We start from the raw sequence: 25,780 nt of genomic DNA on the forward strand, positions 1-25,780 counted from the left end.
TCTATGTGAGGACTTAAACCACTTGGGTAGTTGATGGGAGATGGCCTATCTCCCATGCACTGAAGATAAACAAAAGTAAAGTAGAGTAAATAAGAAAATAATTAAGAAAGGGGCTGGTACTTGAGAAAATTAAACAACATCAGTGATGGGTTATGATATGATGGAACAAGTTAAGAATAGTCTATTGAAGTCATTAAAAGGAAGGTCCTCATAGGTTATTAGAAATTATGAATGAGGAATTTCCAGTCATGATTTAAACCAAGATGATGGAAGGTGTTTAGTTTCTTGATGAGTTCTAATTCCGCACTTTCATATTGTATATTCCTTTTGAAGTTATTTTTTGTAGCACAATGACGTTCAGATCATCAATAGGAAGTCGAGGGAGATTAAACATTTGCCAACATTTCTGAGAATGCCCTTTTCTTATATCACATTTGTGTTCATTGATTCTCTCACATACGGACCAACACATTTGTCCATTGTAGATACTTGAAGGGCACTGTTGGCACATTATGACATATATTAAATTAAATTATGTAGAAGTAGAAGAGCCCAAGATGGTGTAGCTGATGCCACTAAATCTTGTAATGATATTACCTGAATGCACATAGGGGCAAAGTTGACATCTAGAACTGTTTCGGGTTTAGGTTCTTGAATTAGTGTCTCTGCTCTCTGATTGTCTATTATTTGTTGGTAAGAAAGCTATTTTAAGTTGGGTGAGGAGCTGTCTGTAAGCAATGAAAAGCCTGCCCCCCCCCACACACACACACACTTGTGAAACAGAGATATCTTTGTTCAGGAGAACCTGTAGGTGATTAAAGATACGCTGGAATTTTTAAAATTATTTATTTTTTAACTTCATTTATGCCTTGCCTTTCTCCCTAATAGGGTCCTAAAGCAGCTTAAACTGTTTCCACCAACCCCCTCCATTTTTTCCCTCACAACAAACCCTGTGAGGTAGATGTATTGTCGAAGGCTTTCACGGCCAGAGAACAATGGTGGTTGTGGGTTTTCCGGGCTGTACTGCCGTGGTCTTGGCATTGTAGTTCCTGACGTGACACTGTGACACTGAGAGATCTCTGTCTTTTGGTGCTACACCTCTGAAGATGCCAGCCACAGCTGCTGGCGAAACGTCAGGAACTACAATGCCAAGACCACGGCAATACAGCCCGGAAAACCCACAACCACCACCTGTGAGGTAGGTTAGGCTGATAAGATTTTGTGACTGGCCCAACGTCACCCAGTGGGTTTCCATGGCAGAGTGGGGAATCGAACCTGGGCCTCCCAAATCCTAGTCCATCACTCTAGCCACTGCACTGCACTGACTTGACTTGTGACGTGGGCTTTCCTGGGGTTTGTCTTACAGTAAGCTGTGTCAGGGTACTATTCTGCCTTTTTTGATCTGTTTTTCTACTATACTGGTAGGATATTGTAATTCCAAAAATTCTTTATGTAAATCCTCAAGGTGAGATCGGGATAAATGCAATGGTAATGTACCGCTTGACTATAGACAATGGATTTTTTAGTATGTTCCATTTGATAGCTGGAAGCATACCAGTACATCTGGCGGTCAATTGATTTTTGATATAAAATGGTGCTTATGTGTCCATTGCCGTGTTTCATGGTTGTGTCCAGGAAACGTACCTGCTTTGTGTTGTAGTCCATGCTAAGGTTGACATGGGGGGGGGGATTTTTGAAAAATTGTGGAGCTTCTTTCCCGTGGATCCAGATGATGAAAATATCATCACTAAATCTTAAGTACAAGATCAGGTGTTAGGGCAGGAGTTGAGGAAGCATTACTCTAAGCCAGCCATTAAACTGTGGGGCCATGCATGTGCTCGTAGCTACACCATTCATCTAAAAGTGTAAACTGTTACCAAATTCAGAGTAGGTGAAGGCAAATAAGCAAAACTCAGTCTTGCTGCACTTATTTATTTTGAAGGATTTAAATCCCGCCTAAGACTCAATGCAGTTGGAAAGTATGTGATGGAGAAACCTTGTGAAAGCTAAAGAGGGATGGGTCTGATCGGATATTCCTCGAAACCCCTTTAAGTTCCAAGATAGGAAGAATCGTCCATAATGAGCGGAACTACAAGTGACAAAAGGCACAGGTTGGACACTTGTCAGCTTCCCTCGTTTTGATGGGAAATGTAGGCATCCTGGTCTTGCAGCTTGGCTCTCCGACTGCTGTCCAATGGACTTTTCAACTGTCACTTGTCCAACATTCTGCCAAGCTGCCTACATTTCCCATCAAAACTTGAGGGAAGCTGACAAGTGTCCAACCTGTGCCTTTTGTCACTTGTAGTTCCACTCAACGTAAACAGCATATGAACTTTGCAGCTCCAAAGCCAAAGATTTTAGAGGACAGTGAAATAAGCAAGGGCATAATTGTTTTGCAGGGTTACCAAGTCCAAGCCCTGTTTCTAACAATGACCTAAGCAGATTCCTGTAAAAGTTCAGACCTTGTCAGCCAAAGCACACAATTAATCTAACAGGGATCAGTTGAATTAACCCTTTTGATCTTCATCTAGCTTTTTATTTCTTTCTAGATAAATATACATTGACAATTTGGCATTTATTTGTCTGATTGCTTCAGGCTTTGTATCAGATCTTCCCTCGAGCTCAGGGTGACTCACTGATAGGAAAAGATACAATCTAATAAAAATGCCTCGGTGTAGAACCAGGCAGCAAGTAAGCATCAATGTTTGCCAAAGCAACACCACAGTAGTCCAGAAACACCAGCCATAAGCATTTGAGTCACAGATCAAAAGATCGTTTGCAGTTTAATTTAGGTTCTGATTTAGAAGGCATTGGTTGCGGTTCACTCTTTCCCTAAGATTATTTAGCAAATGGAGGTGTTAAGACCAACATCTTTCCTCCACAATAAAATTTACACAAGTAACCAAAAGTTTGTTTGTTGGGATGGTTGAAATGTGGATTTTCAGCGTTAAAAAGCAAAACATTTGGCCTGTGCTATGTGATACACATTTTTAATTTTTAAGAAAACCCCCCCCAGCTTGCTATGCATTAAAAACCTTACACTTGGGTGCAAAATAAGCATCTATTCTGCAAAAGACATATTTCCCCTCCAAACCCACTGTTAAAGAGCAAAGCTACAAGTGACTTTCTTCACATGGAGAACACTAGATTTTTCTCACAAGGTTACCTGGGAAGTGAAGTCCGAGTGGTCCTTCCCCTCTCTGTTAGAATCGCTGCCTGAAGAGCCACCAGAGGGCTTCGTTTGGGGGCGGGCAGCTGCCACTTTCTCCCAGGGCGTCCTGCGGGCTGCCTGCTCCCGGGGAGCTACTCTGGAAGCGGCAGTGTCAGTGAAGCTTCAGCCCCAGCAACAGCGGAAGAATCTGCAGCAGATAAGCAATTCTGGGGCTGACATTAGACAACATGAAGCACAGATAGCTCATAGGAGCACGTATTTAAAACAACAGATAGTACATAAGGCAACATAGTGGTAAAGTCTATAGTTCTTTCTTAACTCATTAGCAAAGCATCTAAGACCCCCTCCCTACAATACAAAAGCCTTTTTAAATAATTTGAATAATTGAATAATATTACCTACCCCTGGTGGAGGCTGACTAGAAGGATTCAAACCCAGTGCAATGACCCATGGAGAAATTGGTGGTCAGCCTCCACTGAGAGTACATAGATTTATTGTGATGCATATAGACACCCACAGTTTGGGAATGATTGCCTTGGGTGATTCCTTTATTTAGATATTTGTACCCTGCTCCCCCTGCCACAGAGACCCAAAACTGCTTACAACATCTTTCTCACTATCTCCATTTTATTCTCACAACAACCCTGCGAGGTAGGTTAAACAGAGAGTAAGTGACTGGCCCAAGGTCATCCAGCAATCTTCCATGGCAGAGTGGGGATTCGAACCTGGGTCTTTCTGATCCTACTGTAGTCTCTACACCAGGTATTCTGTGCTCCCCACCCACCACCCATCAACCTACCTTTCGTAATATGAAGGCTAATAATATTGGCCTATGTTGGCGTGCCACAGTAAGGCTTTATTAATATCATTTATCTCTCCATTTAAAGTTGAGATATGCAGTTTTTGAGACATGCTGGCTTTAATCTTGCTTTCTTTTTTCCTCCCCAGTAATAAACTGTGGGGATCCTGGTGTGCCAGCCAATGGCATTCGGCTGGGCAGTGACTTCACTTACAATAAGACAGTTGTGTTCCAGTGTATGCCTGGCTACACCATGGAGTCGGACAGATCCACTGCACTGACCTGCACAAAAGACAGGACCTGGAACAACACAAAGCCTGTCTGCAAAGGTATGACTGTTGAGCATGTGCAGGGATTGCTTTGAAGAAGGGGCCATGGCTCAGGGGGAGAGCACCTGCTTGGCACTCAGAAGGTCTTAGGTTCAGTCCCCAACGTCTCCAGTTACAAGGATCAGGCAGAAGATGACGTGAAAGACCTCCACCCGAGACCCTGGAGATTGCTGCCAATCAGAGTAAACAATACTGATCTCGATGGATCAAGAGTCTGATTCAGTATAAGGAAGCTCCACGTGTTCTTGACTTGTATGCCTTAAAGTATATATTATTCAAGATCAGCTGGGATGGCAACCCGAGACGGGGCCTTCTACACAGTGGCCTCTCAACTTTGGAATACCCGCCCCATAGTAATTTGCCTGGAGCCAAGCCTATTTAACCTTTATTTTATTTTATTTATTTATTTAGACGCAGGGTGAAAGCACTTTGATTTGCCCTGGAGGAGTTTAGCTAATGTGTGTTCTCTCAAGTATTGTCCCAGCTCCTAATGTTGCCTTCATTGTTTTTATAGCTTCTTTTATTACATTTATTTTTTTAGAAAATTTCTATTCCACCTCTTCAGAGAACCTGCTGTGTTTAAGCACTGTTTTGTTTGTTTTGTTTCGTTTCAGTGCTCTTGGCCGGGGGGTTTTGTTTGTTTGTTTGTTTTGGATATTTATGCTTTTTCATGCTATGAGCCACCTCAAGCGTTTTTAACAGAGAAGTATTTAACAGAGAAATATGGCCAAGAAATATTTTAAACAAATGAATTAGATGGATGATCTAAGACTTGCATGAGAAATGTGGATAATAGCAGATGGTTGCCAACAACCCTGTATCAAGGTAATGATTTACCCAGGGCTTTTTTTCGGTGGGAACGTGGTGGAACAGAGTTCTGGCACCTCTGGAAAATACTCGGCAATAGCACACGAAAATAATATTATTTCAAAGAATCTCATTTCTCCCTCATTTCCCTCTTGAGAGTTCTGCCACCTCTTTTCCCAGAAAAAAAAAACCCTGGATTTGCCTTAGTTGCTGGTGTAACCATCACAATAAGTCACAATAAGGCCAATTGGGCCATCAACAAAAAGGAAGGAAGTTCATTTATTCATTAATTTATTTACTACATTTATTCCCTCCCTGTCTCCCCAATGGAGACCCACAGCAGCTTGCTTTGTTTTCTCCTCCATCTTATGATCACAACAACCCTGTGAAGTAGATTGTGCTGAGACAGAATGACTGGCCCAAGGTCACCTAGCAAGCTTCTAGGCAGAATGAGGATTCAAACCTGGGTTTCCCAGATCCTAGTCCAACACTCTAACCACTACACCATACTGAATGTCACTTCCACCAGCAGCTGACTCCTAGCTGATCAGGGATCTCCTACTGCAGAAATGTTGCTTTGTACCCAGCAAAGTTTTTAAAGGGGAGGGGGGAATCAGAAGCCGACTCCCAGCTGATCAGCCTGAAATCCAGACTTACTAAGATGTAGCAAATTGGGGAGGGGGTGATCAGAAGACCACCTAATTTTCCTTCCCATTCCAAGCTGCTAGCTTGGGCTGCAGAGAAGAGAAATAAGCTATTTCTCCTCTCCCTTTTACAATGCTGATATTAAAAGCATTGCTTCTGTCCCCATGTAACTTGAAGGGGAAGGAAGAGAAGGGAGCTCTTTATTGGGTTTTAGTTAAGGCATGTTAACTAAACAAACTGCACAGTGCACACAAAAAGCTCTCATCCAAGTTAGAGAACCAATAACTGTTTATTTATCTAAAAATATATATTTACATAAGTTTAGTGGAGAGAAAGAACTAGTAACTGATCTACCTAGCTAGGATGGCTTTAGATTGAAATTAGGCCATCTCTCTCAGGTGGAGACACCATGCTGCCTCTCCTGGTGCATGCAGGGAAGAAGAGAGAGAGGAAGGAGAGAGAAGGGAAGGAAGTTCCCCTGGCAGGAAGGAGCCAGATAGCAGCCTATCTATCTAACTGATTCTATGGTTGTTGCCTTCCTTCTTCTCTGCTGGTAGTCCTAAGGGCCTGAGCAAGAGACATCGCCAGTCCCTTCTTCCAACACTCTTTCTCCTCTCTCTTTTGAAACGTCACTGTGTAGCTATTACGCTCACTGGGGGAGAGGGAATCAGCATCTGCCAAACAGCTGTGAATCCATCTCTGACCAACAGGCAGGTTCACACTGGTTGGACAGCTATTCGTGTTGTTCAGTGCAATCCGAACATATCCTGGATGTGCTCACATCTTATTGAAAGGGTCAAACAAGGTGAATCTGAGTGCTAAATAGGTTCAGTGAGGAAATTTGTGGCATCCTTGCTTAGCACCAAGCCCCAGTGATCTGCGCTGAAGTGCACTGTGCCGTTATCTTAGAGGGAAACTACATGACTTGCCCGGGCACTTGTTAGGTCCTGCAAGGTTCCTTGAGTAGTGTAGTCTTACAAAGAACAGCTGTTCCATGTGATTCTTCACTGGGGGAAGAGCAGGGGGGGCATTCTCTCTCTGTCTCTTGCAAAAAGCCCCTTCTCAGGTTTTCCCCCTGGAGCTCAGTGTGTGTGTATGGATATAACAGAAGGCAGGAAATCCAGGGCAGCTTTTTGCAAGAGAGAAAGAGAATCCACGATGCAATTCTCTGCCAAAGAGAAGAGCAGGGGGTGGAATTCTCTCCCTCTCCCTCTCTCTCTTGCAAAAAGCTGCCAGGATTTCCTGCCTCCTGTTAGATCCACACACACACACACACACCGCCCAAGCTCCCAGAGGAAAACCCAAGTGGAGGCTTTTTGCAAGAGACAACCTCTCTTCCCCCAAAAGAGAATCGCATGGAGTGGCTGTTCTTTGTAAGACTACACTACCCAGAGAACCTTGTGGGATGCAACAAGTGAACACGTGTCAGGTGTCTCGTGTAGTTTGGCTCTTAGACTGCATAGGGTCCAGGCAAAGTAAGCAGGAATTGACTCATCTGACCCTGAAGTCCAGTACTTCCATGCTTCCAGGGATGGGGAATACCCCCCATTGTTTTATTTCTCTGCTGCTCCCAGCCCCAATATCGCATGAGCCACCAATTTGTAGCAATAATTGTGTGTGTGTTTAAATCAAAGTTTCTCTAGTCTTTCATTTAGCTAATTGCTGGAGATTCTTCCTCAGTCACTAGAGCATCAGTGGATTATAATGGCTGGTGGGTGATAGATAACTACAGAGAATTGTAACCCATTACTGACCTGGCTGGCCCAGGCTAGCCCAATCTCAGAAGCTAAACAGGGTCTGCCCTGGTTAGTACTTGGATTGGAAACCACCAAAGAAGTCCAGGGTTGGTATATGGAGGCAGACAATGGCAAATGGCATCAGAACATCTCTTCCCTTGAAACCTCTACGTGGTCGCCATAAGTCAGCTATGATGGCACTTTCTATCATCATAGCCTGTCCTGAGATTAGAGAAAAAGCAGCTTTCTGGCTTAATCCTGATCCGATAGATGGCACTGTTCACATATAGCCATAAAACATGCTTTTTTGTTATAAGAACGAGCCTTAGGCATATGTGCCTCCCCGCTCCCTCATGCTCATATGAAATGAATCATTTATGCTTTTGCAGCAAATGATAGTTTATTGTTAAGGTGCCACAAGACTCCGGTTTATTTAAAGGATGGTTTGTTCCCTTGCTGCGAAACCAGAATTAAATTGTGATTTAATTTTCAAGCCACACATAAGGAGCAGAGGGAGAGGTGCAGAATGCAAGGCCTGGGGTTTCTGATGCTCGTTCCTGGAACAACAAAGTCTAGTTTTTTTGGTGATTTGTGAATCACACTCCTCAAAAGGAGAAAGGAACAGGTGTCAGCCTGACGCGGGCTAGGCGTTGTAGCCATCAGAACAGAGCAAAATGGATTTTTTAAAAGAAAGAAACTCACCACAATTGATACAGCTGATCTTTGCATTTCCCTAGAGGAGATAAGCTTGTCTCTGAAGTCACGGGCACAAGCAGAGACGCTTTTCAGTTTATGGATTTGCAAAGGAAGGGTTTATAATCCATCTCCATGAGCGTCTCAGGCTCCTAAAACTGACATTTAACTTGGAAGAACAAGCATGTTAGGAAGCCTTAATGCTTTGCTGCACCGAACTGGCGAGGTGTGCTTAGACAACGATCAACCAGATTCACATGAGTTTTTAGTCTTTATATCCTATGCTTGTACTGTCTCACCCCCGTGGAAGTATGCTCCGTTGATTTCAATAGAATATATTTATTTTCAAGTAGCAATGTGTTGTGATCATGGCCTACACAGTGAACCTGAAACATTTAACTGGGCATCCATTCTGTCTTTCTGCTGGTTTACACATGCATGTTATCACCAGATGACTGCAGCTACAAGCAATATGTGAACAGGCTGTCACAGAAGTAATGCCATGGAGAGAATTCATCATGTATAATACTTCTAAAGGGAGGTGGCTCTCACAGCCAGCCATCTCTGTTAGACCAAGGTTCGAATCCTCCACTCTGCCATGAAGTTCAGTAGGTGGACTTTGGTCTTTCATTCTCAGCCTAACCTACCTCACAGGGTTGTTGTAAGAATAAAATGGAAAAAGGGAGAATACTGTTGTAAGCTGCTTCATTTCTTCCCCAAGCCGGAACCATGGTTTTCAGCTGGGGCAGTAACATGGTTTTCAGCTGGGGCAGTAACATTTCTGTAACGAGTCCGAAACTTGTTGCTTAATGGCAGGTTCTTCACCCATTCTGGGAAATTCTTGGCAATTCTTTAGGCCAAGCTACTCTCCCAACCCTACCTGGAAGTCTCTATGGTGTTCAATAGGATTGACAAACCAAGCCTGACAACTGGTGGGAAGGATGTGGACATAGGGGTGTGTGATGTCAGCAATATCACTACATCACTTCTGGGTACAACCTGGTAGTGACAAAGGGTAGCTCTAGGAATCACTGGAAACTCTATGGTAAAACCATAAGGTTTCCCGTAATTCCTAGAGCTACCCTGTATCACTTCTGTGTTGTATCCAGAAATGACATAGCAACATTGGTGATGTTGCTGTTTCTTCCTCCTCTCACCACCACTGGGAGTGGTAGCAGGCAACAAGGTGGCAAATCTCAAGTTCAAATGGACAGAGATCTGGCAGCAGAGGACTATGCTAGGTCTCCCTTCATTTGGCCAAGCAATAGGATGATCTCTGCCTTCCCACACACTAATGGTACCATCCTAAGCAGAGCTGATGCCTTTCTAAATCCATTAACCTCAATGGGCATCAAAGAATGTAATTGGCACTGAACACATCCTATTGCATTCCTGAAGTGGTTGGTGCAATCCATTCCAGATGGGTCACCCCATTTAGAGTGAAAATGTTTTGAGTGAAACTGTTGGATCCCACTCCTTGTAGCTTGTTACTGGGGACTGAATCTGCCATTTGTTTTCTGCCTAGCTATCATCTGCAAACCTCCCCAAGCTATCCCCAATGGCAAAGTCATGGGTTCCGATTTCAGCTGGGGTTCCAGCGTCAGCTACACATGCCTAGAAGGATATCAGCTTTCCCTGCCTGCCGTGCTGACTTGCGAAGGAAACGGGAGCTGGACCGGAGAACTCCCACAGTGTTTTCGTAAGGAGGCAAACCCCAATTGTGCAACAAGCAAAACTGAGCGTAGGGCTAAAGGGACACATTTTGCTCTTACCCATTTTGGCTGGTGCTGAGGGTCATATGAGTTGGGCAAACGGCAGGCCCAAAGGTCAGTAGAGTGGCCACTGAACTGATTTCCACTTGAGCCCAGCGCAGAGCGGGAGATCCCACCGCTTCCTCTGATGGTTCTGTGCATCTCAGAGAAGTGCAGGAGAGGGATGCCAGCTTTCACAGTGCTAGAACAGGAGGACTCAGACCCAGTGAATAGGAGAAGGCTCTGGGCAAATGCTGTGGGGGCAGTGGGGGATCTAAAATCTTCCATCATTTTGTGTTCCCTATTCTTATCTGTTCCTCACAGGTTCAGAGTTTCCACTTGGAAGCCTTATCCAAGCCCCCCCCCCATCCAAATCCCTCCCCCCATCCAAGCCTTAACAATCCAATCTCTTTGATTAGGGAGAAACACTGGGTGGTGTTTGCTGAGCCCTTTCCCCAACTCCTCTTTCATTTAGACAGCAGAAGAGGATCTCAGCTCTTGTTTGCAGAACTGGTCCTCAACACCTGGGAAGTGTTTGAAGGGGTTTTAGATGATCAATCCCTCGCCAAAGGCAACTGTGTGAGATTAAACACGCTTTGGGCTTCTCAGTTCCTAGAGAGGAAAGGAGGGAGGGTTGTCAGCCATGATTCTGGATCAAGGATGCATCCAGTTCTCATTCAAGAACCAGTTTGTGATAAAGTCAGCCAGTGGAGTGGCTTTGTAAAAAAAAAACAGCTGGAAACTTCACAATGGCTATGAAAAGACACAAAAAAGATATAGCATTCTGTGTTCTGCACTTCTCACCTCACCTGTTGTATAATGAACAGGTTTTTTTCGGTTAAATACAGTGCCACATGGTGGTTTGCCGTTGCACAACCAAAGACCCATTTTAAATTTAAGCAAATGCACAAGAGTGCTAAATGGAAGCTTGCCGTCTGTTCTCCCTCCACCTGTCAGCCAGGAGATGGTGAGAAGGTAGAAATTAATTAAGCAGTAATTGACAACAAGACAGAAGCTTACCCAAAGACATACCTCTCCTGCCAGCAGCAGAGTTTTTCCTTGAAATATCATAGCTCTAGCCAGGGCTGAAAATCGGGATGGGATATTTTTACTGTTAACCAAGCCGGCCTTCATTTGGAGCTTCGTTGCCCTTTTGCAGCTGTTTTCTGCGGCGATCCAGGAATCCCAGCGCATGGGAGGCGTGAAGACAGGGGCTTCACCTACCGCTCCTCTGTCTCATATTCCTGTTCCCCCCCACTGGTGCTGGTGGGCTCCCCCCGGAGGTTCTGCCAATCTGATGGGACGTGGAGCGGAACGCAGCCCAGTTGCATCGGTAAGGGGGTGGGGCCTCGGGAATTGCCCCCATGTGGTTCAGTGGACATGCCGCCGCCACCACACACACACACACGCTCCCACTGTTTAATCCACAAAACCCAAACAAAGACGAAATTTCTCTTGGCTCCGTACAATCCTAAGAACGCCTTCTTGGGGTTAAACCTCTCACTGAATGACTGGAGTCGGATTCCAAGTAGACTTGCTTAGGGTGGTGCTGCCACATTTCCTTCCAAAAATTCCTATTGCTCTACCCACAATCTGAATTCCAAACACGAAGAGTGAGTGCAGCAGTGTGGTCAAAAGTGTGAATTATTGTGAGCAGGGTTCTTCCCTCACATCATGCCCAAGCTCCCTGGATGGCATTAGGCAAGCCGGCTTTTTTGCGAATGTTGCAGCTTTCCTTTGTTTGTCGGTCTTTAATCACACTCCTGCATTCTTCCATTTAGATGCAACTCTTACAACGTGCATGGACCCCGGTGCACCCCTCTTTGGGACCCAAAACAATTCCCAAGGTTATCAGGTAATCGGTTTTATCATACTATTTAATTTGTAGCTCATCTTTTCCCCCTCCTCTCTTTCCTAGCTATCTTGTTTAACTACTGTCAAATGCGTTAATATCTGTGTTAATACATCTGACTCTCAGTCTTCCAGGACCAAATTCCATGTCATGTTTTCCAGATGATTCCCACGACTAGACCACATACACAATGGGTACAAACTGTTCCTTCTGTCAAAACTGTCTGGGAGTTGTTAGATCACATGTGTTCCATCCTGTGCCACTGTTCTGGAGTTCCTCCTTTTGAAAATCTGTGTTCACCGAAATGAATCTCATTTACTGCTCCACGTTCCCTGCTTCCTGAAGTGGTAGGGAGTTCCAAGGGCAGCTTTATTGAGTCAACATCCTTGTCGGGGGGGAAAGACAGCCCCTGGTGGGACAGAGGATCTCCCACTCTGAGCTCTCATTCTCCAGTCACCCCAAGTGGTGGCAATGGGTGGATTTTTAAAAACCCTTTGCTGTCACCGGTGTGATGATGTCACTTCCGGAAAACCCTGGAAGTGATGGCAGGTAACTCTAGGAATTGCCGAGTTTTATCTGCTGACTTGGAGAGATACCAGCCCTATTCTCAAGTTACTATGAATGCACATACAGTCTGTGGACAGTGTGCACTTGTTTTTTTCTTTATATGCATGTTGAGTAAATTTCATGTACATGTGTTGAATGTGACGCCTGAACATGTGATTTAAACCCCAGGTGTTCAGATTTAAACTGGTTCCCAGTTTCATTTGTAAATTGAAGGTGTGTCTGCTCTTTCTTACAGACAGGTGTACTCATGTACGTGCAGGTTGTATGGGTGCTCACTGTAACATGTGAACAGGGCTATCTTCAAAAAGCAGTCCCCACCTCCGCTGTGTTGCCTTCCCCCACCTAGAGCTTTCGGCCAAGTGTGTTTTCTCTTCTTTCACAGGTGCTGCTTTCAGTTACTAGACTGCAGCATTTTTCCTTTGCTTGGGTACAGCAGCATGCACTTCCATCACAAATCTACATTTTTTTATATTAGAAGTTGCATTTAAATGTACTTACTCTTTGTTGTATTGATCTCATATATGGAAATTATGAAATTCCTTCTACAGGGAGCTCTATCACTGTCTATCTCCAGTGGGTGAAGCATTTCCATTTGGGTTGATGTTCTGTCATTGGCAGTTTATGTATTGGCGTTTTGTTGAATTGGTTTTAAAATACGTTTTAATGTTTTAATTGTTCATTGTCTTGGGGATCCTGAACTAGGTGGAAAGGCAGCATTTTAAAAAGTTTTAAATAAACTAATACTGGGAGTAATTGTACTAAAAGGTAGAGGTAAAAATATTTTCAATAAGAAAAAAATAATACATACACCCCTGCTGGGCAAATTCTCTGCTATCTGGACCTCTTTGATTTTTTTCCAAAGGACCCTGGTGGACATGACATGGCAGGGATATATTCTAATCCTGTGGATATATGGGGTGATGAATGAGTTGAGACTTACTTACGTACTTACTTACTTAGTGGTGGTGGAGAGTGCTGTCAAGTCATAGCTGACTTATGGCAATCCCTGGTCGGGTTTTCATGGCAAGAGACTTACAGAGGTAGTTTGCCATTGCCTGCTTCTGCAACTTTGGTCTTCCTTGGAGGTCTCCCATCCAATTACTAAACAAAGCTGCCCCTGCATAGCTTCCCAGATCTGATGAGATCTGGCTTGCCTGGGCTATCCAGGTCAGGGTCTGTCCTTCCTTCCTTCCTTCCTTCCTTCCTTCCTTCCTTCCGTCCTTACTTAACAGCCTGACTTTCTCACTGAGACTCAAGGCAGATTACACAATGTAAGACAATGCAGTCAAATAGCACAAGACATCCAATGAACAATGCAATAGGACTAGGATCTCAAAAATTAGAAGCCATGCAAAAAAGTCAGACATCATACAGTTCATAGAAAGAACGAAATTACAAAAGTAAAAAGCAACACAGTAAGAGCATATACATATAATAAATGGACAAACAGACTACACTCCTGGTCCCTTTATAAAAAAATATCCTCCTGAACAATTCTGGTTTGCACATTCTGTAGAATGATAGAAGCGTGGGGGTCTTCCGGACTTCCCCCAAGCAGTCCATTCCGGACCAGGGGGGGCACAACAGAGAGTGCGTGTGTACAGACTTGAACTAAAGGCACAGAAATATCAACACCTTTCCTCCTCCGTGGGCTTTTATCCCAAAGCTCGAAGGAAGGAAGGAAGGAAGGAAGGAAGGAAGGAAGGAAGGAAGGAAGGAAGGAAGGAAGGAAGGAAGGAAGGAAGGAAGGAGGCTGAGGTTCTGAAAATCACTGAGAAGTGGCCCAGTGCAGCCTGGTTCTGCTCAAGGCACCAACTCTAAGCAGGAATGCACAGAGACATATTTGCCCTCAAAAATGTTGGAAGAGAAGGCTCATCCTGTGATGAGTCCACAGGAGAGGATCACAAAGGTTCATAAAGAGGCAACCCATATTGTGAGATGAGCAAGATTTGAGCAGCACCTTAAGGACCAACAAGATTTTCAGGGTGTAAGCTTTCAAGAGTCAAAGCTCCCTTGGTCAGATATGAATCACAGTGGAGTAGGAATGGGCCGTTCCTACTTGTTTCAGACAAAAAGAGCTCGACTCTCAAAAGCATATGCACCAGAAATCTGGTTGGTCTTTAAGATGCTGCTGGACTCCAATCTTCTGCTGCAGAACAGCACAGATACCCACCTGAAACATATTGTGAGATGAAAGCCCAAGCTTCTGCAAGAGTCAGCTACCATACATTTTCTCAGTGCAGAAATATAGGACAGTGGCTGGCCCCCTCAATGATGGGTAAATGTGCAGCGGATTACATCCTACGAGAATTCCAAAGAATGATCTGCTCACCTGAAGAAAGAAAATCACCTCTCAATGATAATGAGGGGTTTGTGTTATTAGTCAGCCTTTTAAAAAATAAAGCAAGTCTCTTTGGGGTGGTCAAAGCATGCTGCTGCAGCATTCAGTCAGCAGAGGTGGTTGGCACAGGTAGACAGAACAGGGTTGCAATTGGAAACAGCCGTGTATGGGTGGTAAAATCGGGGTCAGCTAGTGGGAAAATACAACAGTTTCTTAAAAATGAACATCTGTACATAGGCTTTCTTGATGTTTACCTTGCCCCACTGATTTTAGCCTTAACCCCAGTGGGAGGGCATGGCCTGTATTCCATGCCGCAGGAGCATCAGTCGAACATATGCCTATAGTGATACGGCCGTACAGAAGCCTCCAGACTCAATTTTGCATAGCAGAGCAACGTGGCTATACATACATTATATGCATTGTGCCGTCGAAGCAGTGGATCCAAGAGGATTTGTGAGTCACGTACTTCAAATTCATTTTCATGGGAACTGGAGAGCCGAATCCTCCTTGAGTTCCCCCTGCGTATCTTAGCCTTAATTCAGTTTGTGGATCCCACCGAGTCACATTTCACTTGCAAGCAATGCGTCCCTTGTTCCTCCCACAAAGCATCTTCCTTGCTGAAAGGAGATCATAGGAAGGGATTAATAAAGTATTTTGTGGGTATTTGGGCTAAAGTGGACCTTTTTTCCTGCAAAGCAGCTAATTTGTCACCCTTAATCCTGGTATCAGGGCATTAATTCTGAGTTTCCCCGTTAATCCTCAGATTCAGTAAATGGTACTCCAGGAAGTTCTGAGTGTGGGACGCGGAAGAGATAATGGGTGACATTTGACAGAAAGGCTGATAAAAAAATCAGAAGATGCTTACAAGTGACTTTTCCGTTTCAAAGGGCACTTGCAGCCGCATGCGTTTTACTTTTCAAAATTTCTTGCCTTATCTGCCCCGTGCCCTTGTTTTTTATTTAATTCTTGTATACTTTGCTTTTCTCCACATTGGGAACAGAAAGCAGCTTACATCGTTTTCCTCACCTCAATTTTATCTTCACAACAACCCTGTGAGGTAGGGTAAGCGGAGTGTGTGTGACTGGCCCAAGGTCACCCAGTGAACTTGCATGGCCGAGTGGGGATTTGAAGCTGGGTCTTCCAGATCCTAGTCTGACACTCTAACCACTACAGCACACTTGTTCATCTAGGAAGGGGGGGGCGGGAATCAACGGGTTCTGTCTTGCAAGTTAGAAATTAAAGTGAGTTCCTGGCTTGAAAAGATAGACACTTCACCTGTAGTGGATAAGAGCTTGGGACTCTAATCTGGAGAGCCGGGTTTGATTCCCCACTCCTCCACTTGAAGCCAGCTGGGTGACCTTGGGCTAGTCACAGCTCTTCCAGAGCTCTCTCAGCCCCACCCACCTCACAAGGTGTTTTGTTGTGGAGATAATAATGACATACTTTGTAAACCGCTCTGATTGGGCATTAAGTTGTCCTGAAGGGCGGTATATAAATCAAATGTTGTTGTTATTATTATTATTTAAAGGATTCAGTTGCTGGATTCTCACAGGAAGGTGCAAAGTTTTCTTTTTTAAAAAATCATTCATTTTCTTTTCACTTATAACTAATCCTAACTGTTTTCATTCTTAATTTTGTTTGCATTGCCATTGGCTGTAATGGGAAACCCATTTCTTTTGGTTTTGCATCCAATTGTGATGAAGTTTTCTCTGAAAGGATCGTGCATGAATTATAGGGATTTTTCAGGCAATTAAATGCACGCACACCCTGTGCTGGCTGTAGCTTGTTTTCCATGTAGTTAGGATGAACGTCAGAGGATTCTCTGGCTCACCTTGAGAAATTTTCTGTCAGGTTTCAGAGGGTTAGGTGAAAAGGGCCCCTGATGTATAAGCAATTAAAATAAAGGCCCTTGAATATTTTTTTAAAAGAATATGGCATTGTAATATCTCAAAATTCACTTATCCAGTAATCGTTTGATGTGCAGAAATATTTGCAAGGGTTCAATCCAAACAAATTGAGTAGGGAAATAATTGCAGTTTAGAAATGCATTTCCCCTGGAAAGAAAAACAAAAGCAATTCACTCATTCGTTCATTTTCATTGCAATTTCTGTGTGCTTCAAAAAGAATGAAAACAAACAGGAGTGTTTCAGTTTGTTTGTTTTTTCATCCGTTGTAAAATAAACCAATCTCTGGCTTTCCCATTCCAACAGGTTGGGAGCATTGTTTTCTTCAGGTGTCATAAAGGATACCTGCTGCAAGGATCCACCACAAGAACGTGTCTCCCGAACTTGACGTGGAGCGGAGTGCAGCCCGATTGTATCCGTGAGTTTCTGCTCTTAAGGAGAAGGTTTCCACTTGCTTTCTTGGGGCATCTCACACTGTGACAAAAGAGTGTACAATTAAACAGATCACCCAGGTAGCCTTCAGTTTTTGAATGCCGAGAGCAGGCAGACTGAAAGCAAGCGGATGCAGGCCAGGCAAGAAGGTAACCTGAGGTCAACAGGTCTGAGAGCAGCTTATTCTAAACCTGAGCCAACCAACTGTTCAGAATGAGGAACAGCAAAGCCAAAGTCCACACCTTTATATGAACAGGTGGCTCCTCATTGGCCCCTCGAAGGGCCTTGAGTCACCTGACCCCCTCTTGAACTGATAGCTGCAGTGCCCTCCTCTGGCCATCTACAGGGGTATGCAGATAAGATTAGGCCAGGGGGTGGCTCTTTGCAGGGAGCAACAGAAGGCAAGTGACCAGGGCTTCTCAGGCGCTGGGATCTCATGCACTTCTTCCTCCCTTCATCCAGGAACCTTGATTTTTTGTAACTTTGTTTAGCCCAGATTTAGATGGGTTAAAGTCACCTCGGTGTTTTAGAGTGTTCTTGTCCTAACTGTTCCAGCTCACAATTGCAAAGAGCCAGAGATGCCGTCCCATGCCAACGTGGATGCTCTGGATGTGCCTTCCCTAGGATACACTTTGATTTACTCTTGCCAGCATGGCTTTTATCTCACGGGAGGATCAGAGCACAGGACCTGCAAAGCCGATGGCAGCTGGACGGGGAAACCACCTGTTTGCCTCGGTAAGCATGCTGAGATGAAGTTCCCCGTGCCTGTTGTTTTAAAAATTACTTTTTCCCATTTACAGTCCTATCTTGCATTATCCCAAGGACCCCTAGTAGTTACTGTTTTTTCACTACCCCATAATAAGAATTGCCTTGAGGGATCCAGACCCCAAGGTTCATCCAGCATTCTGCTTCTGACAGAGGCCAGACACGTGCGTCTTGGGGAGCCTGCAAGCAAGACATGAAGGCAGCAGCTCTTCCCTGTTGCTCTCATCCAGCATCCGGTATTCAAAGTATACTGCCGGTATACTGGGTAACTGGTATACCAGTATCTGGTACACTGCCACTGAACATGGAGGTTCCATCTAGCTCTCATGGCTGACACCACTGATCGACCTTACCTTCTTCTTTTAAAGCTAGTGACCATTGCCACATGGTAAGGATGTGGCGGGGCATGTTTAGGTGACTTAATTTATGGACCCAATGAAGAAGGGCTTCGGTTTGTCACTCCTGAACGTACTGCCAATCTTCCCCCACTATTATTAGAGAGAGCAATACTTCTCTATATCCCCTCCCTCATAATTCTAGAAAACTCTACTAAGAAAGCCCCATCTGACTTTTTGACTTTGAGAGGAGAGAAAGTGTTTCCTCCTTATGCCAGCCTGACTTCTTACATCCCAACATGCTGTAATAATATTGTACATCCCATCGCTTGAATAGTAACTCTCTTTTTCCTTTGCTTGTCTTTTTCAGCGGATATCCGACCCAGCGGGAGACCAGTGGGCACTGCTCGTGACCCTCTTCTCCCAAAGATGTCAGGTGTGGCTTCCCTTTATTAACCTTAATGCTTAATTCAGAACATCAGATCATAGAAAATGTCCCATCCATCTTTATGTGTGTGCCCTCAAGCTGCAACTGACACATGACAACCCCAGCAAGGGGCTTTCCAGGCAATTGAGAAGCATAGGTTGTTTGCTATTGCCTTCGTAGAGTCTTCCTTGGTGTTTCCTCATCCAAGTATCAACCTTGCTTAGCATCCAAGATCTAATGAGATCAGGCTATACCATGCCATTCCACTGCCTAATCCATCTTTAATCCCAATAACATCAAGTTTCATAGTCAGCTCCCAGGGAGAGGGATAAGAGCTGCCACCAAGATAGCTTTAGCAAGTATAATACTAATATGCCAGTAGCTGTGGCTATATCCTGAAAGTGTATAAACTGAGGTTGGGCAGTTCCAATTCTTGTGTTCCCTACAAGCTCCCATCTTCTCAAAAACTCCCTTCTCTCCCTGTTCTGCTTTTTATTGTTTCTAGTTCCTGCTGATGTCTTTGCAAAGAACTCATTTTGGAAAGGCTCTTATGAGTACATGGGCAGGAAGCAGCCAGCTATGCTGTCTGTCACCAGCTTTGACCCAGTGACCAGTAAGGTCAACGCCACCCTAATAGACCACAGTGGAGCAGAGTTGCAAGTGTCAGGTAAGGCGGCTGGGCCAGGCAGCTTCAAGGGTTCCAGCTCATAGGAGGGATGGAGTCAGTTGCCCATCTTCTCAAGTTGGGCAGTGAAGGGTGTCTGTAGTGTATAACTGATGCCCGATCAGTACAGTGTACAATCAGCTGGGATGGAGAGATGGCTGAGGTACCTTCAGATTGCTGAGGTATGGAAGTCCCACTGGAAGATTGAACTTCAGTTTTTAATAGTGTTTCTTGTGGGGTGAGTGGAAGAGTGCAGAACAGACTGATTTCACAAACCGATGCATTTTCAATGCTCTTCTGTGGTCATTTGCAACTTGCAAACATTTGCTCAATCGCATTGAAAGTACATTATCCCAATGTGTGTGAAAGAAGTGTTTTACAACACACACGGCTGGGCCATGTGGACTTGAGAACCACTGTGGCGTAGTGGTTAGAGTGCCAGACTAGCATCTGAGTTTCTCAGGTTCAAATCTTCAGTCTTCCATGGAAGCTCACTGGGTGATCTTGGGCCAGTTACATACTCTCAGCCTAACCTACCTCACAAAGATGCTGTGAGGATGAAATGAAGGAGAAAAGAACGATGCCAGCCACTTTGGGGAGAAAGATAGGGTGTAAGTGAAGTAAATAAATAAGCAGTCTTAGCCAAAAGGCAAAACAAAATGGTTGGCCAGAGTGGCAGACTGAGTTCAGTTCCTGGATAATCAAAGCTATCACTGTTTCTGTTCATGGGATTTCCTACCCCAGAGTGTATTATGTGGCTTTTTCTCTTCGCCTTTTTATTGCCCTTTCAGTCTGTTTGAAGAGATCCTTTAGGAGCTCTTTGCAGTCAATCATCTTGTGATTGCCAGCATCCTCAGTAATTTTGGACTCAGTCAATGCCATGTAGTAGCGCTCCAGCAGTCAAGTGCAAAGCCCAGCCAGCATCAGTGGGATGTTACATTCTCAGACTATGATGTGACTTTTGGCCCTTGTCCCACTTCCTATTTTAATTTATTTATTTCTGGGCAGAAGGAACCATAGACTTTTGAAAGTTCAACCCTCCTGCCATGTTTTCTTTTCAGGGATTTACAAAAAGGAAGAGATGCACCTTCTCCTCCAGGTGTACCAGATCACAGGGCCAGTGGAAACATTAATGGACGATAAATGGGCTTTAGACGGACGTGTAAGTATGAGCACAAACTGGCAAACTGGCCTTCATGTGAGGCTCAGCCATGCATTGTGCTTGCAAAGTTTTGCCAGAAATGTTTGGATGGCAAAAAATGGAGGAGGGAGAGAAGAGGGAGCCCTTGTGTCACAGGGTAAAGAGAACTGACAACCAACATAACTTTGACTGGAAAGTGGGGCCAAATGGACCTGGGAAAGTAGCAGGGGGAAATAACAAAACTTTTATTTTTGATGTTCTGTATGTACTCCTCAGCCTTAATGTGGTGAGCATCACTATTGTGTCTCATGCATCCCTCGCTGTACTTGAAACTTTTTTGTAAATTGTAGCATGTGTTCTAATGGTATTTGGATCACTTCTACTCCAGGCTGCATTGAATGGATAAGTCAAATGATAATACACAATGAAATTATAGGAGTAGGGGTGGATTTTTAAAACGTCTTTATGTTTTCCTCCTTAGCATCTTTTGCTGGTGTTCCGTTCCTGTATTGCCTGTATTGTAGTGTAGTTTTGCTTTGTTTCATTTTGCAGCTAGTATCATGTTCAATGAAATTCTCAAGGGTTATGATTTACTTACCTACTTAACTTAGGGATCTATTCAGCATCCAAATCAGGTTGGAAATATGTGTTTTTGTTCAAGGAAAAATCTTTAGTAATGATTATGTAGCTCTTGTTCTAAATTTTTTCCCATCATATGAGATCTTTCAAGATTCAGAGCATCGTCTTTCCACGGGTAACTGTAGTTATGGCTCACCAAGATTGTCCTACTGGATTACTCCTCTCCTTTCTTGTTGGCCCAACTTTTAGCACCTTATTATTCTGCACAAGAGCTGTGATCTTTTCTCTGTGATTTAGGCTTTTTTATATATATAATTTTTGTTGATTTTATTGTGCAGACCTCTCTTGTAGGAAATTCTACAGCTCTGCACTAAAGTCCCTCTCTATATGCAGTCAGAAACTTCCAATTATACAACCTCTTGGTCATCTCCCAATGCAGGTCACCCCTGAGTCATCAAGTGGGACATTTGTCTACCAAGGATTTGTGCACGGCAAAGGTTTTGGACAGTTCGGCCTCCAAAGGCTCGGTAAGCTGCTAGGTCTTGCTTTCAGGCTGAAGTCATTATTTCCAGTTTGGGGTAATTAGATTTCGACAACAGAATTCCATTGCACTCCTATGCAATGTAAATAGCATTGTAAATGCTATTTGTAAATGGCAGAGAGATGCTTTAGTCGATTTACTTGCTGCCTTTCTACCTTAATAAGGCCCTCAAATGTTGAAATGATCTGTTTCATTCCTATGTGGCAAACGCGTGCTTGGACCCCCCTCCCCCAGACCTCCTGCTCTGGATATAGCTTAATGCCACTTTCCTTTTCAGACAGCAGAATTGAGCATGATCCTGAGTCGATGGGGCATCCCTTTGCGTCCAACAGCAGTTCAGTGGCAGCTGCGATCCTCGTGCCTTTCATTGCCCTGATTATTGCAGGGTTTGTGCTGTATCTCTACAAACACAGGTGAGCCCTTCACAGCATCGAAGCAAGTAAGCAAGAACAGGAAAGGTGGATTCTGCGTTTACTTCCTTTGGAGTGTTTTTTCAAAGCAAAACTAGCCTCAGCTGGCTGCTGGTCTGGAAGGAAGGGCAAGTGGGGAGGAGCCTGTTTAACCCTCCTTGTCATGTGACTATTTGACATGGCCCTCCCCAAGCCACTTTTCTCCTCCTGAGTGAGAAAGTAGCTTTCAGGATGCAGTTTTGCATGGACAAACTTCTAAGGAAGGTTTGAAGTTTAAACACTGCCCACCCAGATTGCTTTATAGCCTCTGAGGGTCGCCTTGCCGTGCCTAGTTTGGCCTCAGGCAGCATTGTGGCGAGTGGAGGAAGGAGTCAAAGACCAAGCTACAAGTGATGCCTGACACAGGTTGGACACTTGTCAGCTTTCCTCAAGTTTTGATGGGAAATGTAGGCGTTCTGGTCTTGCAGCTTGGCTCTCCATTTAATTGAAGTTTACAGAGCGGCAGTCTATGGGAGGGAGAACATGCAGTCAAGAGGGGAGTGCAGGCGTCGGGCTCTCACTGGGCTCCCCCTTCCCCTCCACTGGGTGTGGGGGGGGAGGGGGCGGTTCTGTAAACTTCAATTAAGTGGAGAGCCAAGCTGTAAGACCAGGATGCCTACATTTCCCATCAAAACTTGAGGGAAGCTGACAAGTGTCCAACCTGTGTCAGGCGTCACTTGTAGCTTGGCTCAAAGTTTTCAGATGTAAGAGATGCTCCAAAGGTTCTCATGGCTGGCAGTGTTTGTAATGGGAGAGGGAAGCATGATCACAGAAGGGGATTCTAAGGGACTGGGTGGTTTGTCGAAATGCTGGGAGAGGTACAGCCAGTGGGGTGCAAGGAAATGAATGACAAGCCACTCCTGCAACTGTCCCATCGTTTGTTGTATGGCGAGATGGATTGGGAGGGAAGTGAGGCTTGGCAACACAAAGATAAATAGTGCACTGGCAAGGGGTGTGGTGGGGGAGATGGGGAACAGAAGGGTTTGGTAGATGTCTGATCATTTCACATCTAAACAAAAACTCCAAGGGACTGTCTCTGACTCAGTTGTTGGTCCTGGTTGGTACAGGAGGAGACCGAAGGTGCCGTTCAATGGCTACGCTGGCCACGAAAACACCAATGTCCGAGGCACATTTGAAAACCCAATGTACGACCGCAACTTGCAGCCAACAGACATCATGGCCAACGAGGCAGAGTTTACAGTCAGCACCGTGTGCACTGCAGTATAGCACTGGCAACCTTGTGCAGTAAGTCGAGCACTGCCCGTGCCGTTCACCTGCCCAAGATACTACCCCAGCTTAGCGTTTAAATTTGCAAAACACTTTCTAGTCCTATTTAAGCTACCCCACTGTTGTTCTTCAGCATTGCAATGTCTGAATGTCCCTATGTCTTGATCTGCCAATAACTTAGGGAAATCTAGTTCAGGGGCTGCTGAACTCCATTGGGAGTATCTGCCAAAATGAATAGCGAGACTGCCCTCCTTTCCCAGTGGAAAGAACGCTCCCTATTTGTCCAAGAATGATCCACCATCTTCCACAGTTACTAAGCACAATGAAAGCTTCAGACCACCAGGGTGACAGGTGATAGCCACAGTCCCCACAAGTATAACGTGGTCCATATTCATATGCAGCAAAGACAGAAGAGAGGTGATGGTTTGTTGAACTAAAGTTTGGTCCTTATTTCAACCAGGCCATATTTCTCTCTCCCTGTGTTCCATACAGCATTCTCCAGGGACGGGAGCCTCACCAGCACCCAATGGTCCTCCTGGTTCATCTTTGCCCATGATCATCCCTCCCCAAACTTTTGGGGCTGTGGCATTGACGTGGTGCCTTCGAGCTGATCCAGAGAAAGAGAGAGAGACTGCCTTTCTATCCATCCCTGCTCCACATCTTCATTGCCGCTCTATCCTGCCCTGCAGCTGATAATCAAATCAACCAAAGCATCCCCTCCTGCCCACGTGTGGAGGGCAAGGGGAGTGGAAGCCGCTCCCTCGTCCCAATGCTTCTCCGCCTCCAAGCTGTTTCCCAGCCAATCCTGGCCAGCTTCAGAGCTCACTGACTGTGACGCGGAAAGACCCGAGCCTGTCCCGTCGTCCATTTTCTGGTGAATATCTCATGGCGATGTGGAGAAGCGGAACGTTCTTTGTCCTCTGATTATGGAAGGATGTGATGGACCAGCAAGAGGAAGCAGCTCGCCAATCCACCATGCCTGATAAGGCTCCACAGATGCAGAGAGCATGGGACAAAATCATTTTGAACTGAAACGGCAGGTTGAACAAAAAGAAAAATGGTTGCTTCGTTTCTGTTTATCCTTCCCCCCAGCCCTCAGCCTAATCATACCTACGTATTTCATGAGGACCCTCTACCACGAGGATCTGACGTTTCTGCAGAGTCTGGCCTTCCTCTCCCCCAGTTCTAAGCATCCTCTTATTCTGCACTTGTAGACAGACTTTGCTTCTATTACCTTGCAGTCTGCTGCTCTTTCTTGTTCAGGTTCCAGAAGTTAGACCAGTTCAGACACTGCCTTTTAAACCACTGCTGCCATTGCTGCGTGCATTTTCCTTGCTAGCTTGGACCAGACAGACAGAAAGGGAGGGCTTGTCCTTTGGCATAAGAAATGGGTGGCCTTTGGCACAGCTTTTGCGGGGGGAACCTTGTTCATGCATTTGTTGCAGGTCAATTATGTTTTGCCAATCCTTAAATTGCCGTATTTTGTCACTGAAAGAATATGGGTATTTCTTTCCATCTCCACCTCCCTCGCACACCTAGCCAAACACTTCCATTATCTTTGGAAAGCCCTCTAAAATGTGGCCCCATGAGGCTCACAGGTACCTATCAGATAATGTCTGTGGCGTCACCCAGTGTCATGCATCACTAATGTATTTTTCTGATTATTTTTTTTACTGCCAGAGGCAGAGTGTCTCATTCTGTACCACCTCTGCGGGACTCTTGTGTACCCTTCAAACATTTGCGTATAAAACTGGCAAAATAACCAGCATGGATGCTCCCATTCCTGCAGCATCATGAACCTTCCCCCCCACCATCCCTTCCTTATAGTCAGAGCTGTGTGCTCCCTGCACTTAAGTGATGGAGTGGACAATTACCCTATCGAAGCAAGCCAGTGAGCAGGGCCTGACCCATTGATTCCCGGGTGTTGCTGTAAGGAGAGGTTCATCATCTACTAACCCATATGATGACTTGAATGCTGATAGTAAAACCCAGGGCTGTCTCATTGGGTTGAAGCAAAAAGAAAAATCCATTTCCGTAGCTGGAAGGATTTCCACCAGCAAACCACAACTTTCTCACGGGCACAGCATTTCAGGGGACTTATGGGGTTGCAGCAAGGCCATTGTGATCTGCTAATGGAAGTCCTTCCAATCATGGAAATGCTGTTGTGCCCAAGCAATTGTTTGGAGCTCAGCCACCTTCTTGCTCAGACAATTGGTTTGTCTAGCCCAGTGGCAGGCGCTTTACAATATCTAAGCTCTGATTTTTGAGGCCCTTTATTCTCTGACCATTCCTGGGCCGTTTCCAGATGGCTTACCGGAAGCCGCTCCATGCCGCAATGTTGTGGATTGTGCCGGGGAAAATGTGAAATATCGCATTTTCTCACGTGAGTTTTGCACGACATCGCGCAAAAAAACGCGATATTTCGCGTTTTCCCGGGCACGATCCACAACATTGAGGCATTGAGCAGCTTCAGGTAAGCCATCTGGAAACGGCCCAGGCCTAAAGTACACAAAGCATATGAGGCTACTAAAATGTAAGTGAACACAATGCATGATAAAAGAACTTGTGGATTTCCATGTCAAACAGCCAATGAAGAGCAATATACATTGCAGTGATATCATGTC

The 25,780-nt window shown here is 44.9% G+C and overlaps 1 protein-coding gene across 1 annotated transcript in view; it reads left to right on the forward strand.

Annotated features, from left to right (window-relative positions):
* The window catches only part of CSMD2 (CUB and Sushi multiple domains 2), a 490,403-nt gene extending 466,709 nt beyond the window's left edge, over nt 1-23,694 (forward strand). The window contains exons 57-69 of the mRNA XM_054999125.1: nt 4,121-4,300; nt 9,707-9,880; nt 11,092-11,265; nt 11,714-11,787; nt 16,903-17,014; nt 17,584-17,763; nt 18,499-18,564; nt 19,061-19,222; nt 20,281-20,381; nt 21,379-21,466; nt 21,758-21,893; nt 22,997-23,174; nt 23,649-23,694. Of these exons, the coding sequence (XP_054855100.1) occupies nt 4,121-4,300; nt 9,707-9,880; nt 11,092-11,265; nt 11,714-11,787; nt 16,903-17,014; nt 17,584-17,763; nt 18,499-18,564; nt 19,061-19,222; nt 20,281-20,381; nt 21,379-21,466; nt 21,758-21,893; nt 22,997-23,156 (1,607 nt within the window). The 3' untranslated portion in view covers nt 23,157-23,174; nt 23,649-23,694. The remainder of the gene's footprint in view (nt 1-4,120; nt 4,301-9,706; nt 9,881-11,091; nt 11,266-11,713; nt 11,788-16,902; nt 17,015-17,583; nt 17,764-18,498; nt 18,565-19,060; nt 19,223-20,280; nt 20,382-21,378; nt 21,467-21,757; nt 21,894-22,996; nt 23,175-23,648) is intronic.
* Nucleotides 23,695-25,780: the final 2,086 nt, after the last annotated feature.

This window comes from Eublepharis macularius, chromosome 15 (assembly GCF_028583425.1).
Source record: "Eublepharis macularius isolate TG4126 chromosome 15, MPM_Emac_v1.0, whole genome shotgun sequence".
Taxonomy (NCBI): Eukaryota; Metazoa; Chordata; class Lepidosauria; order Squamata; family Eublepharidae; genus Eublepharis; species Eublepharis macularius.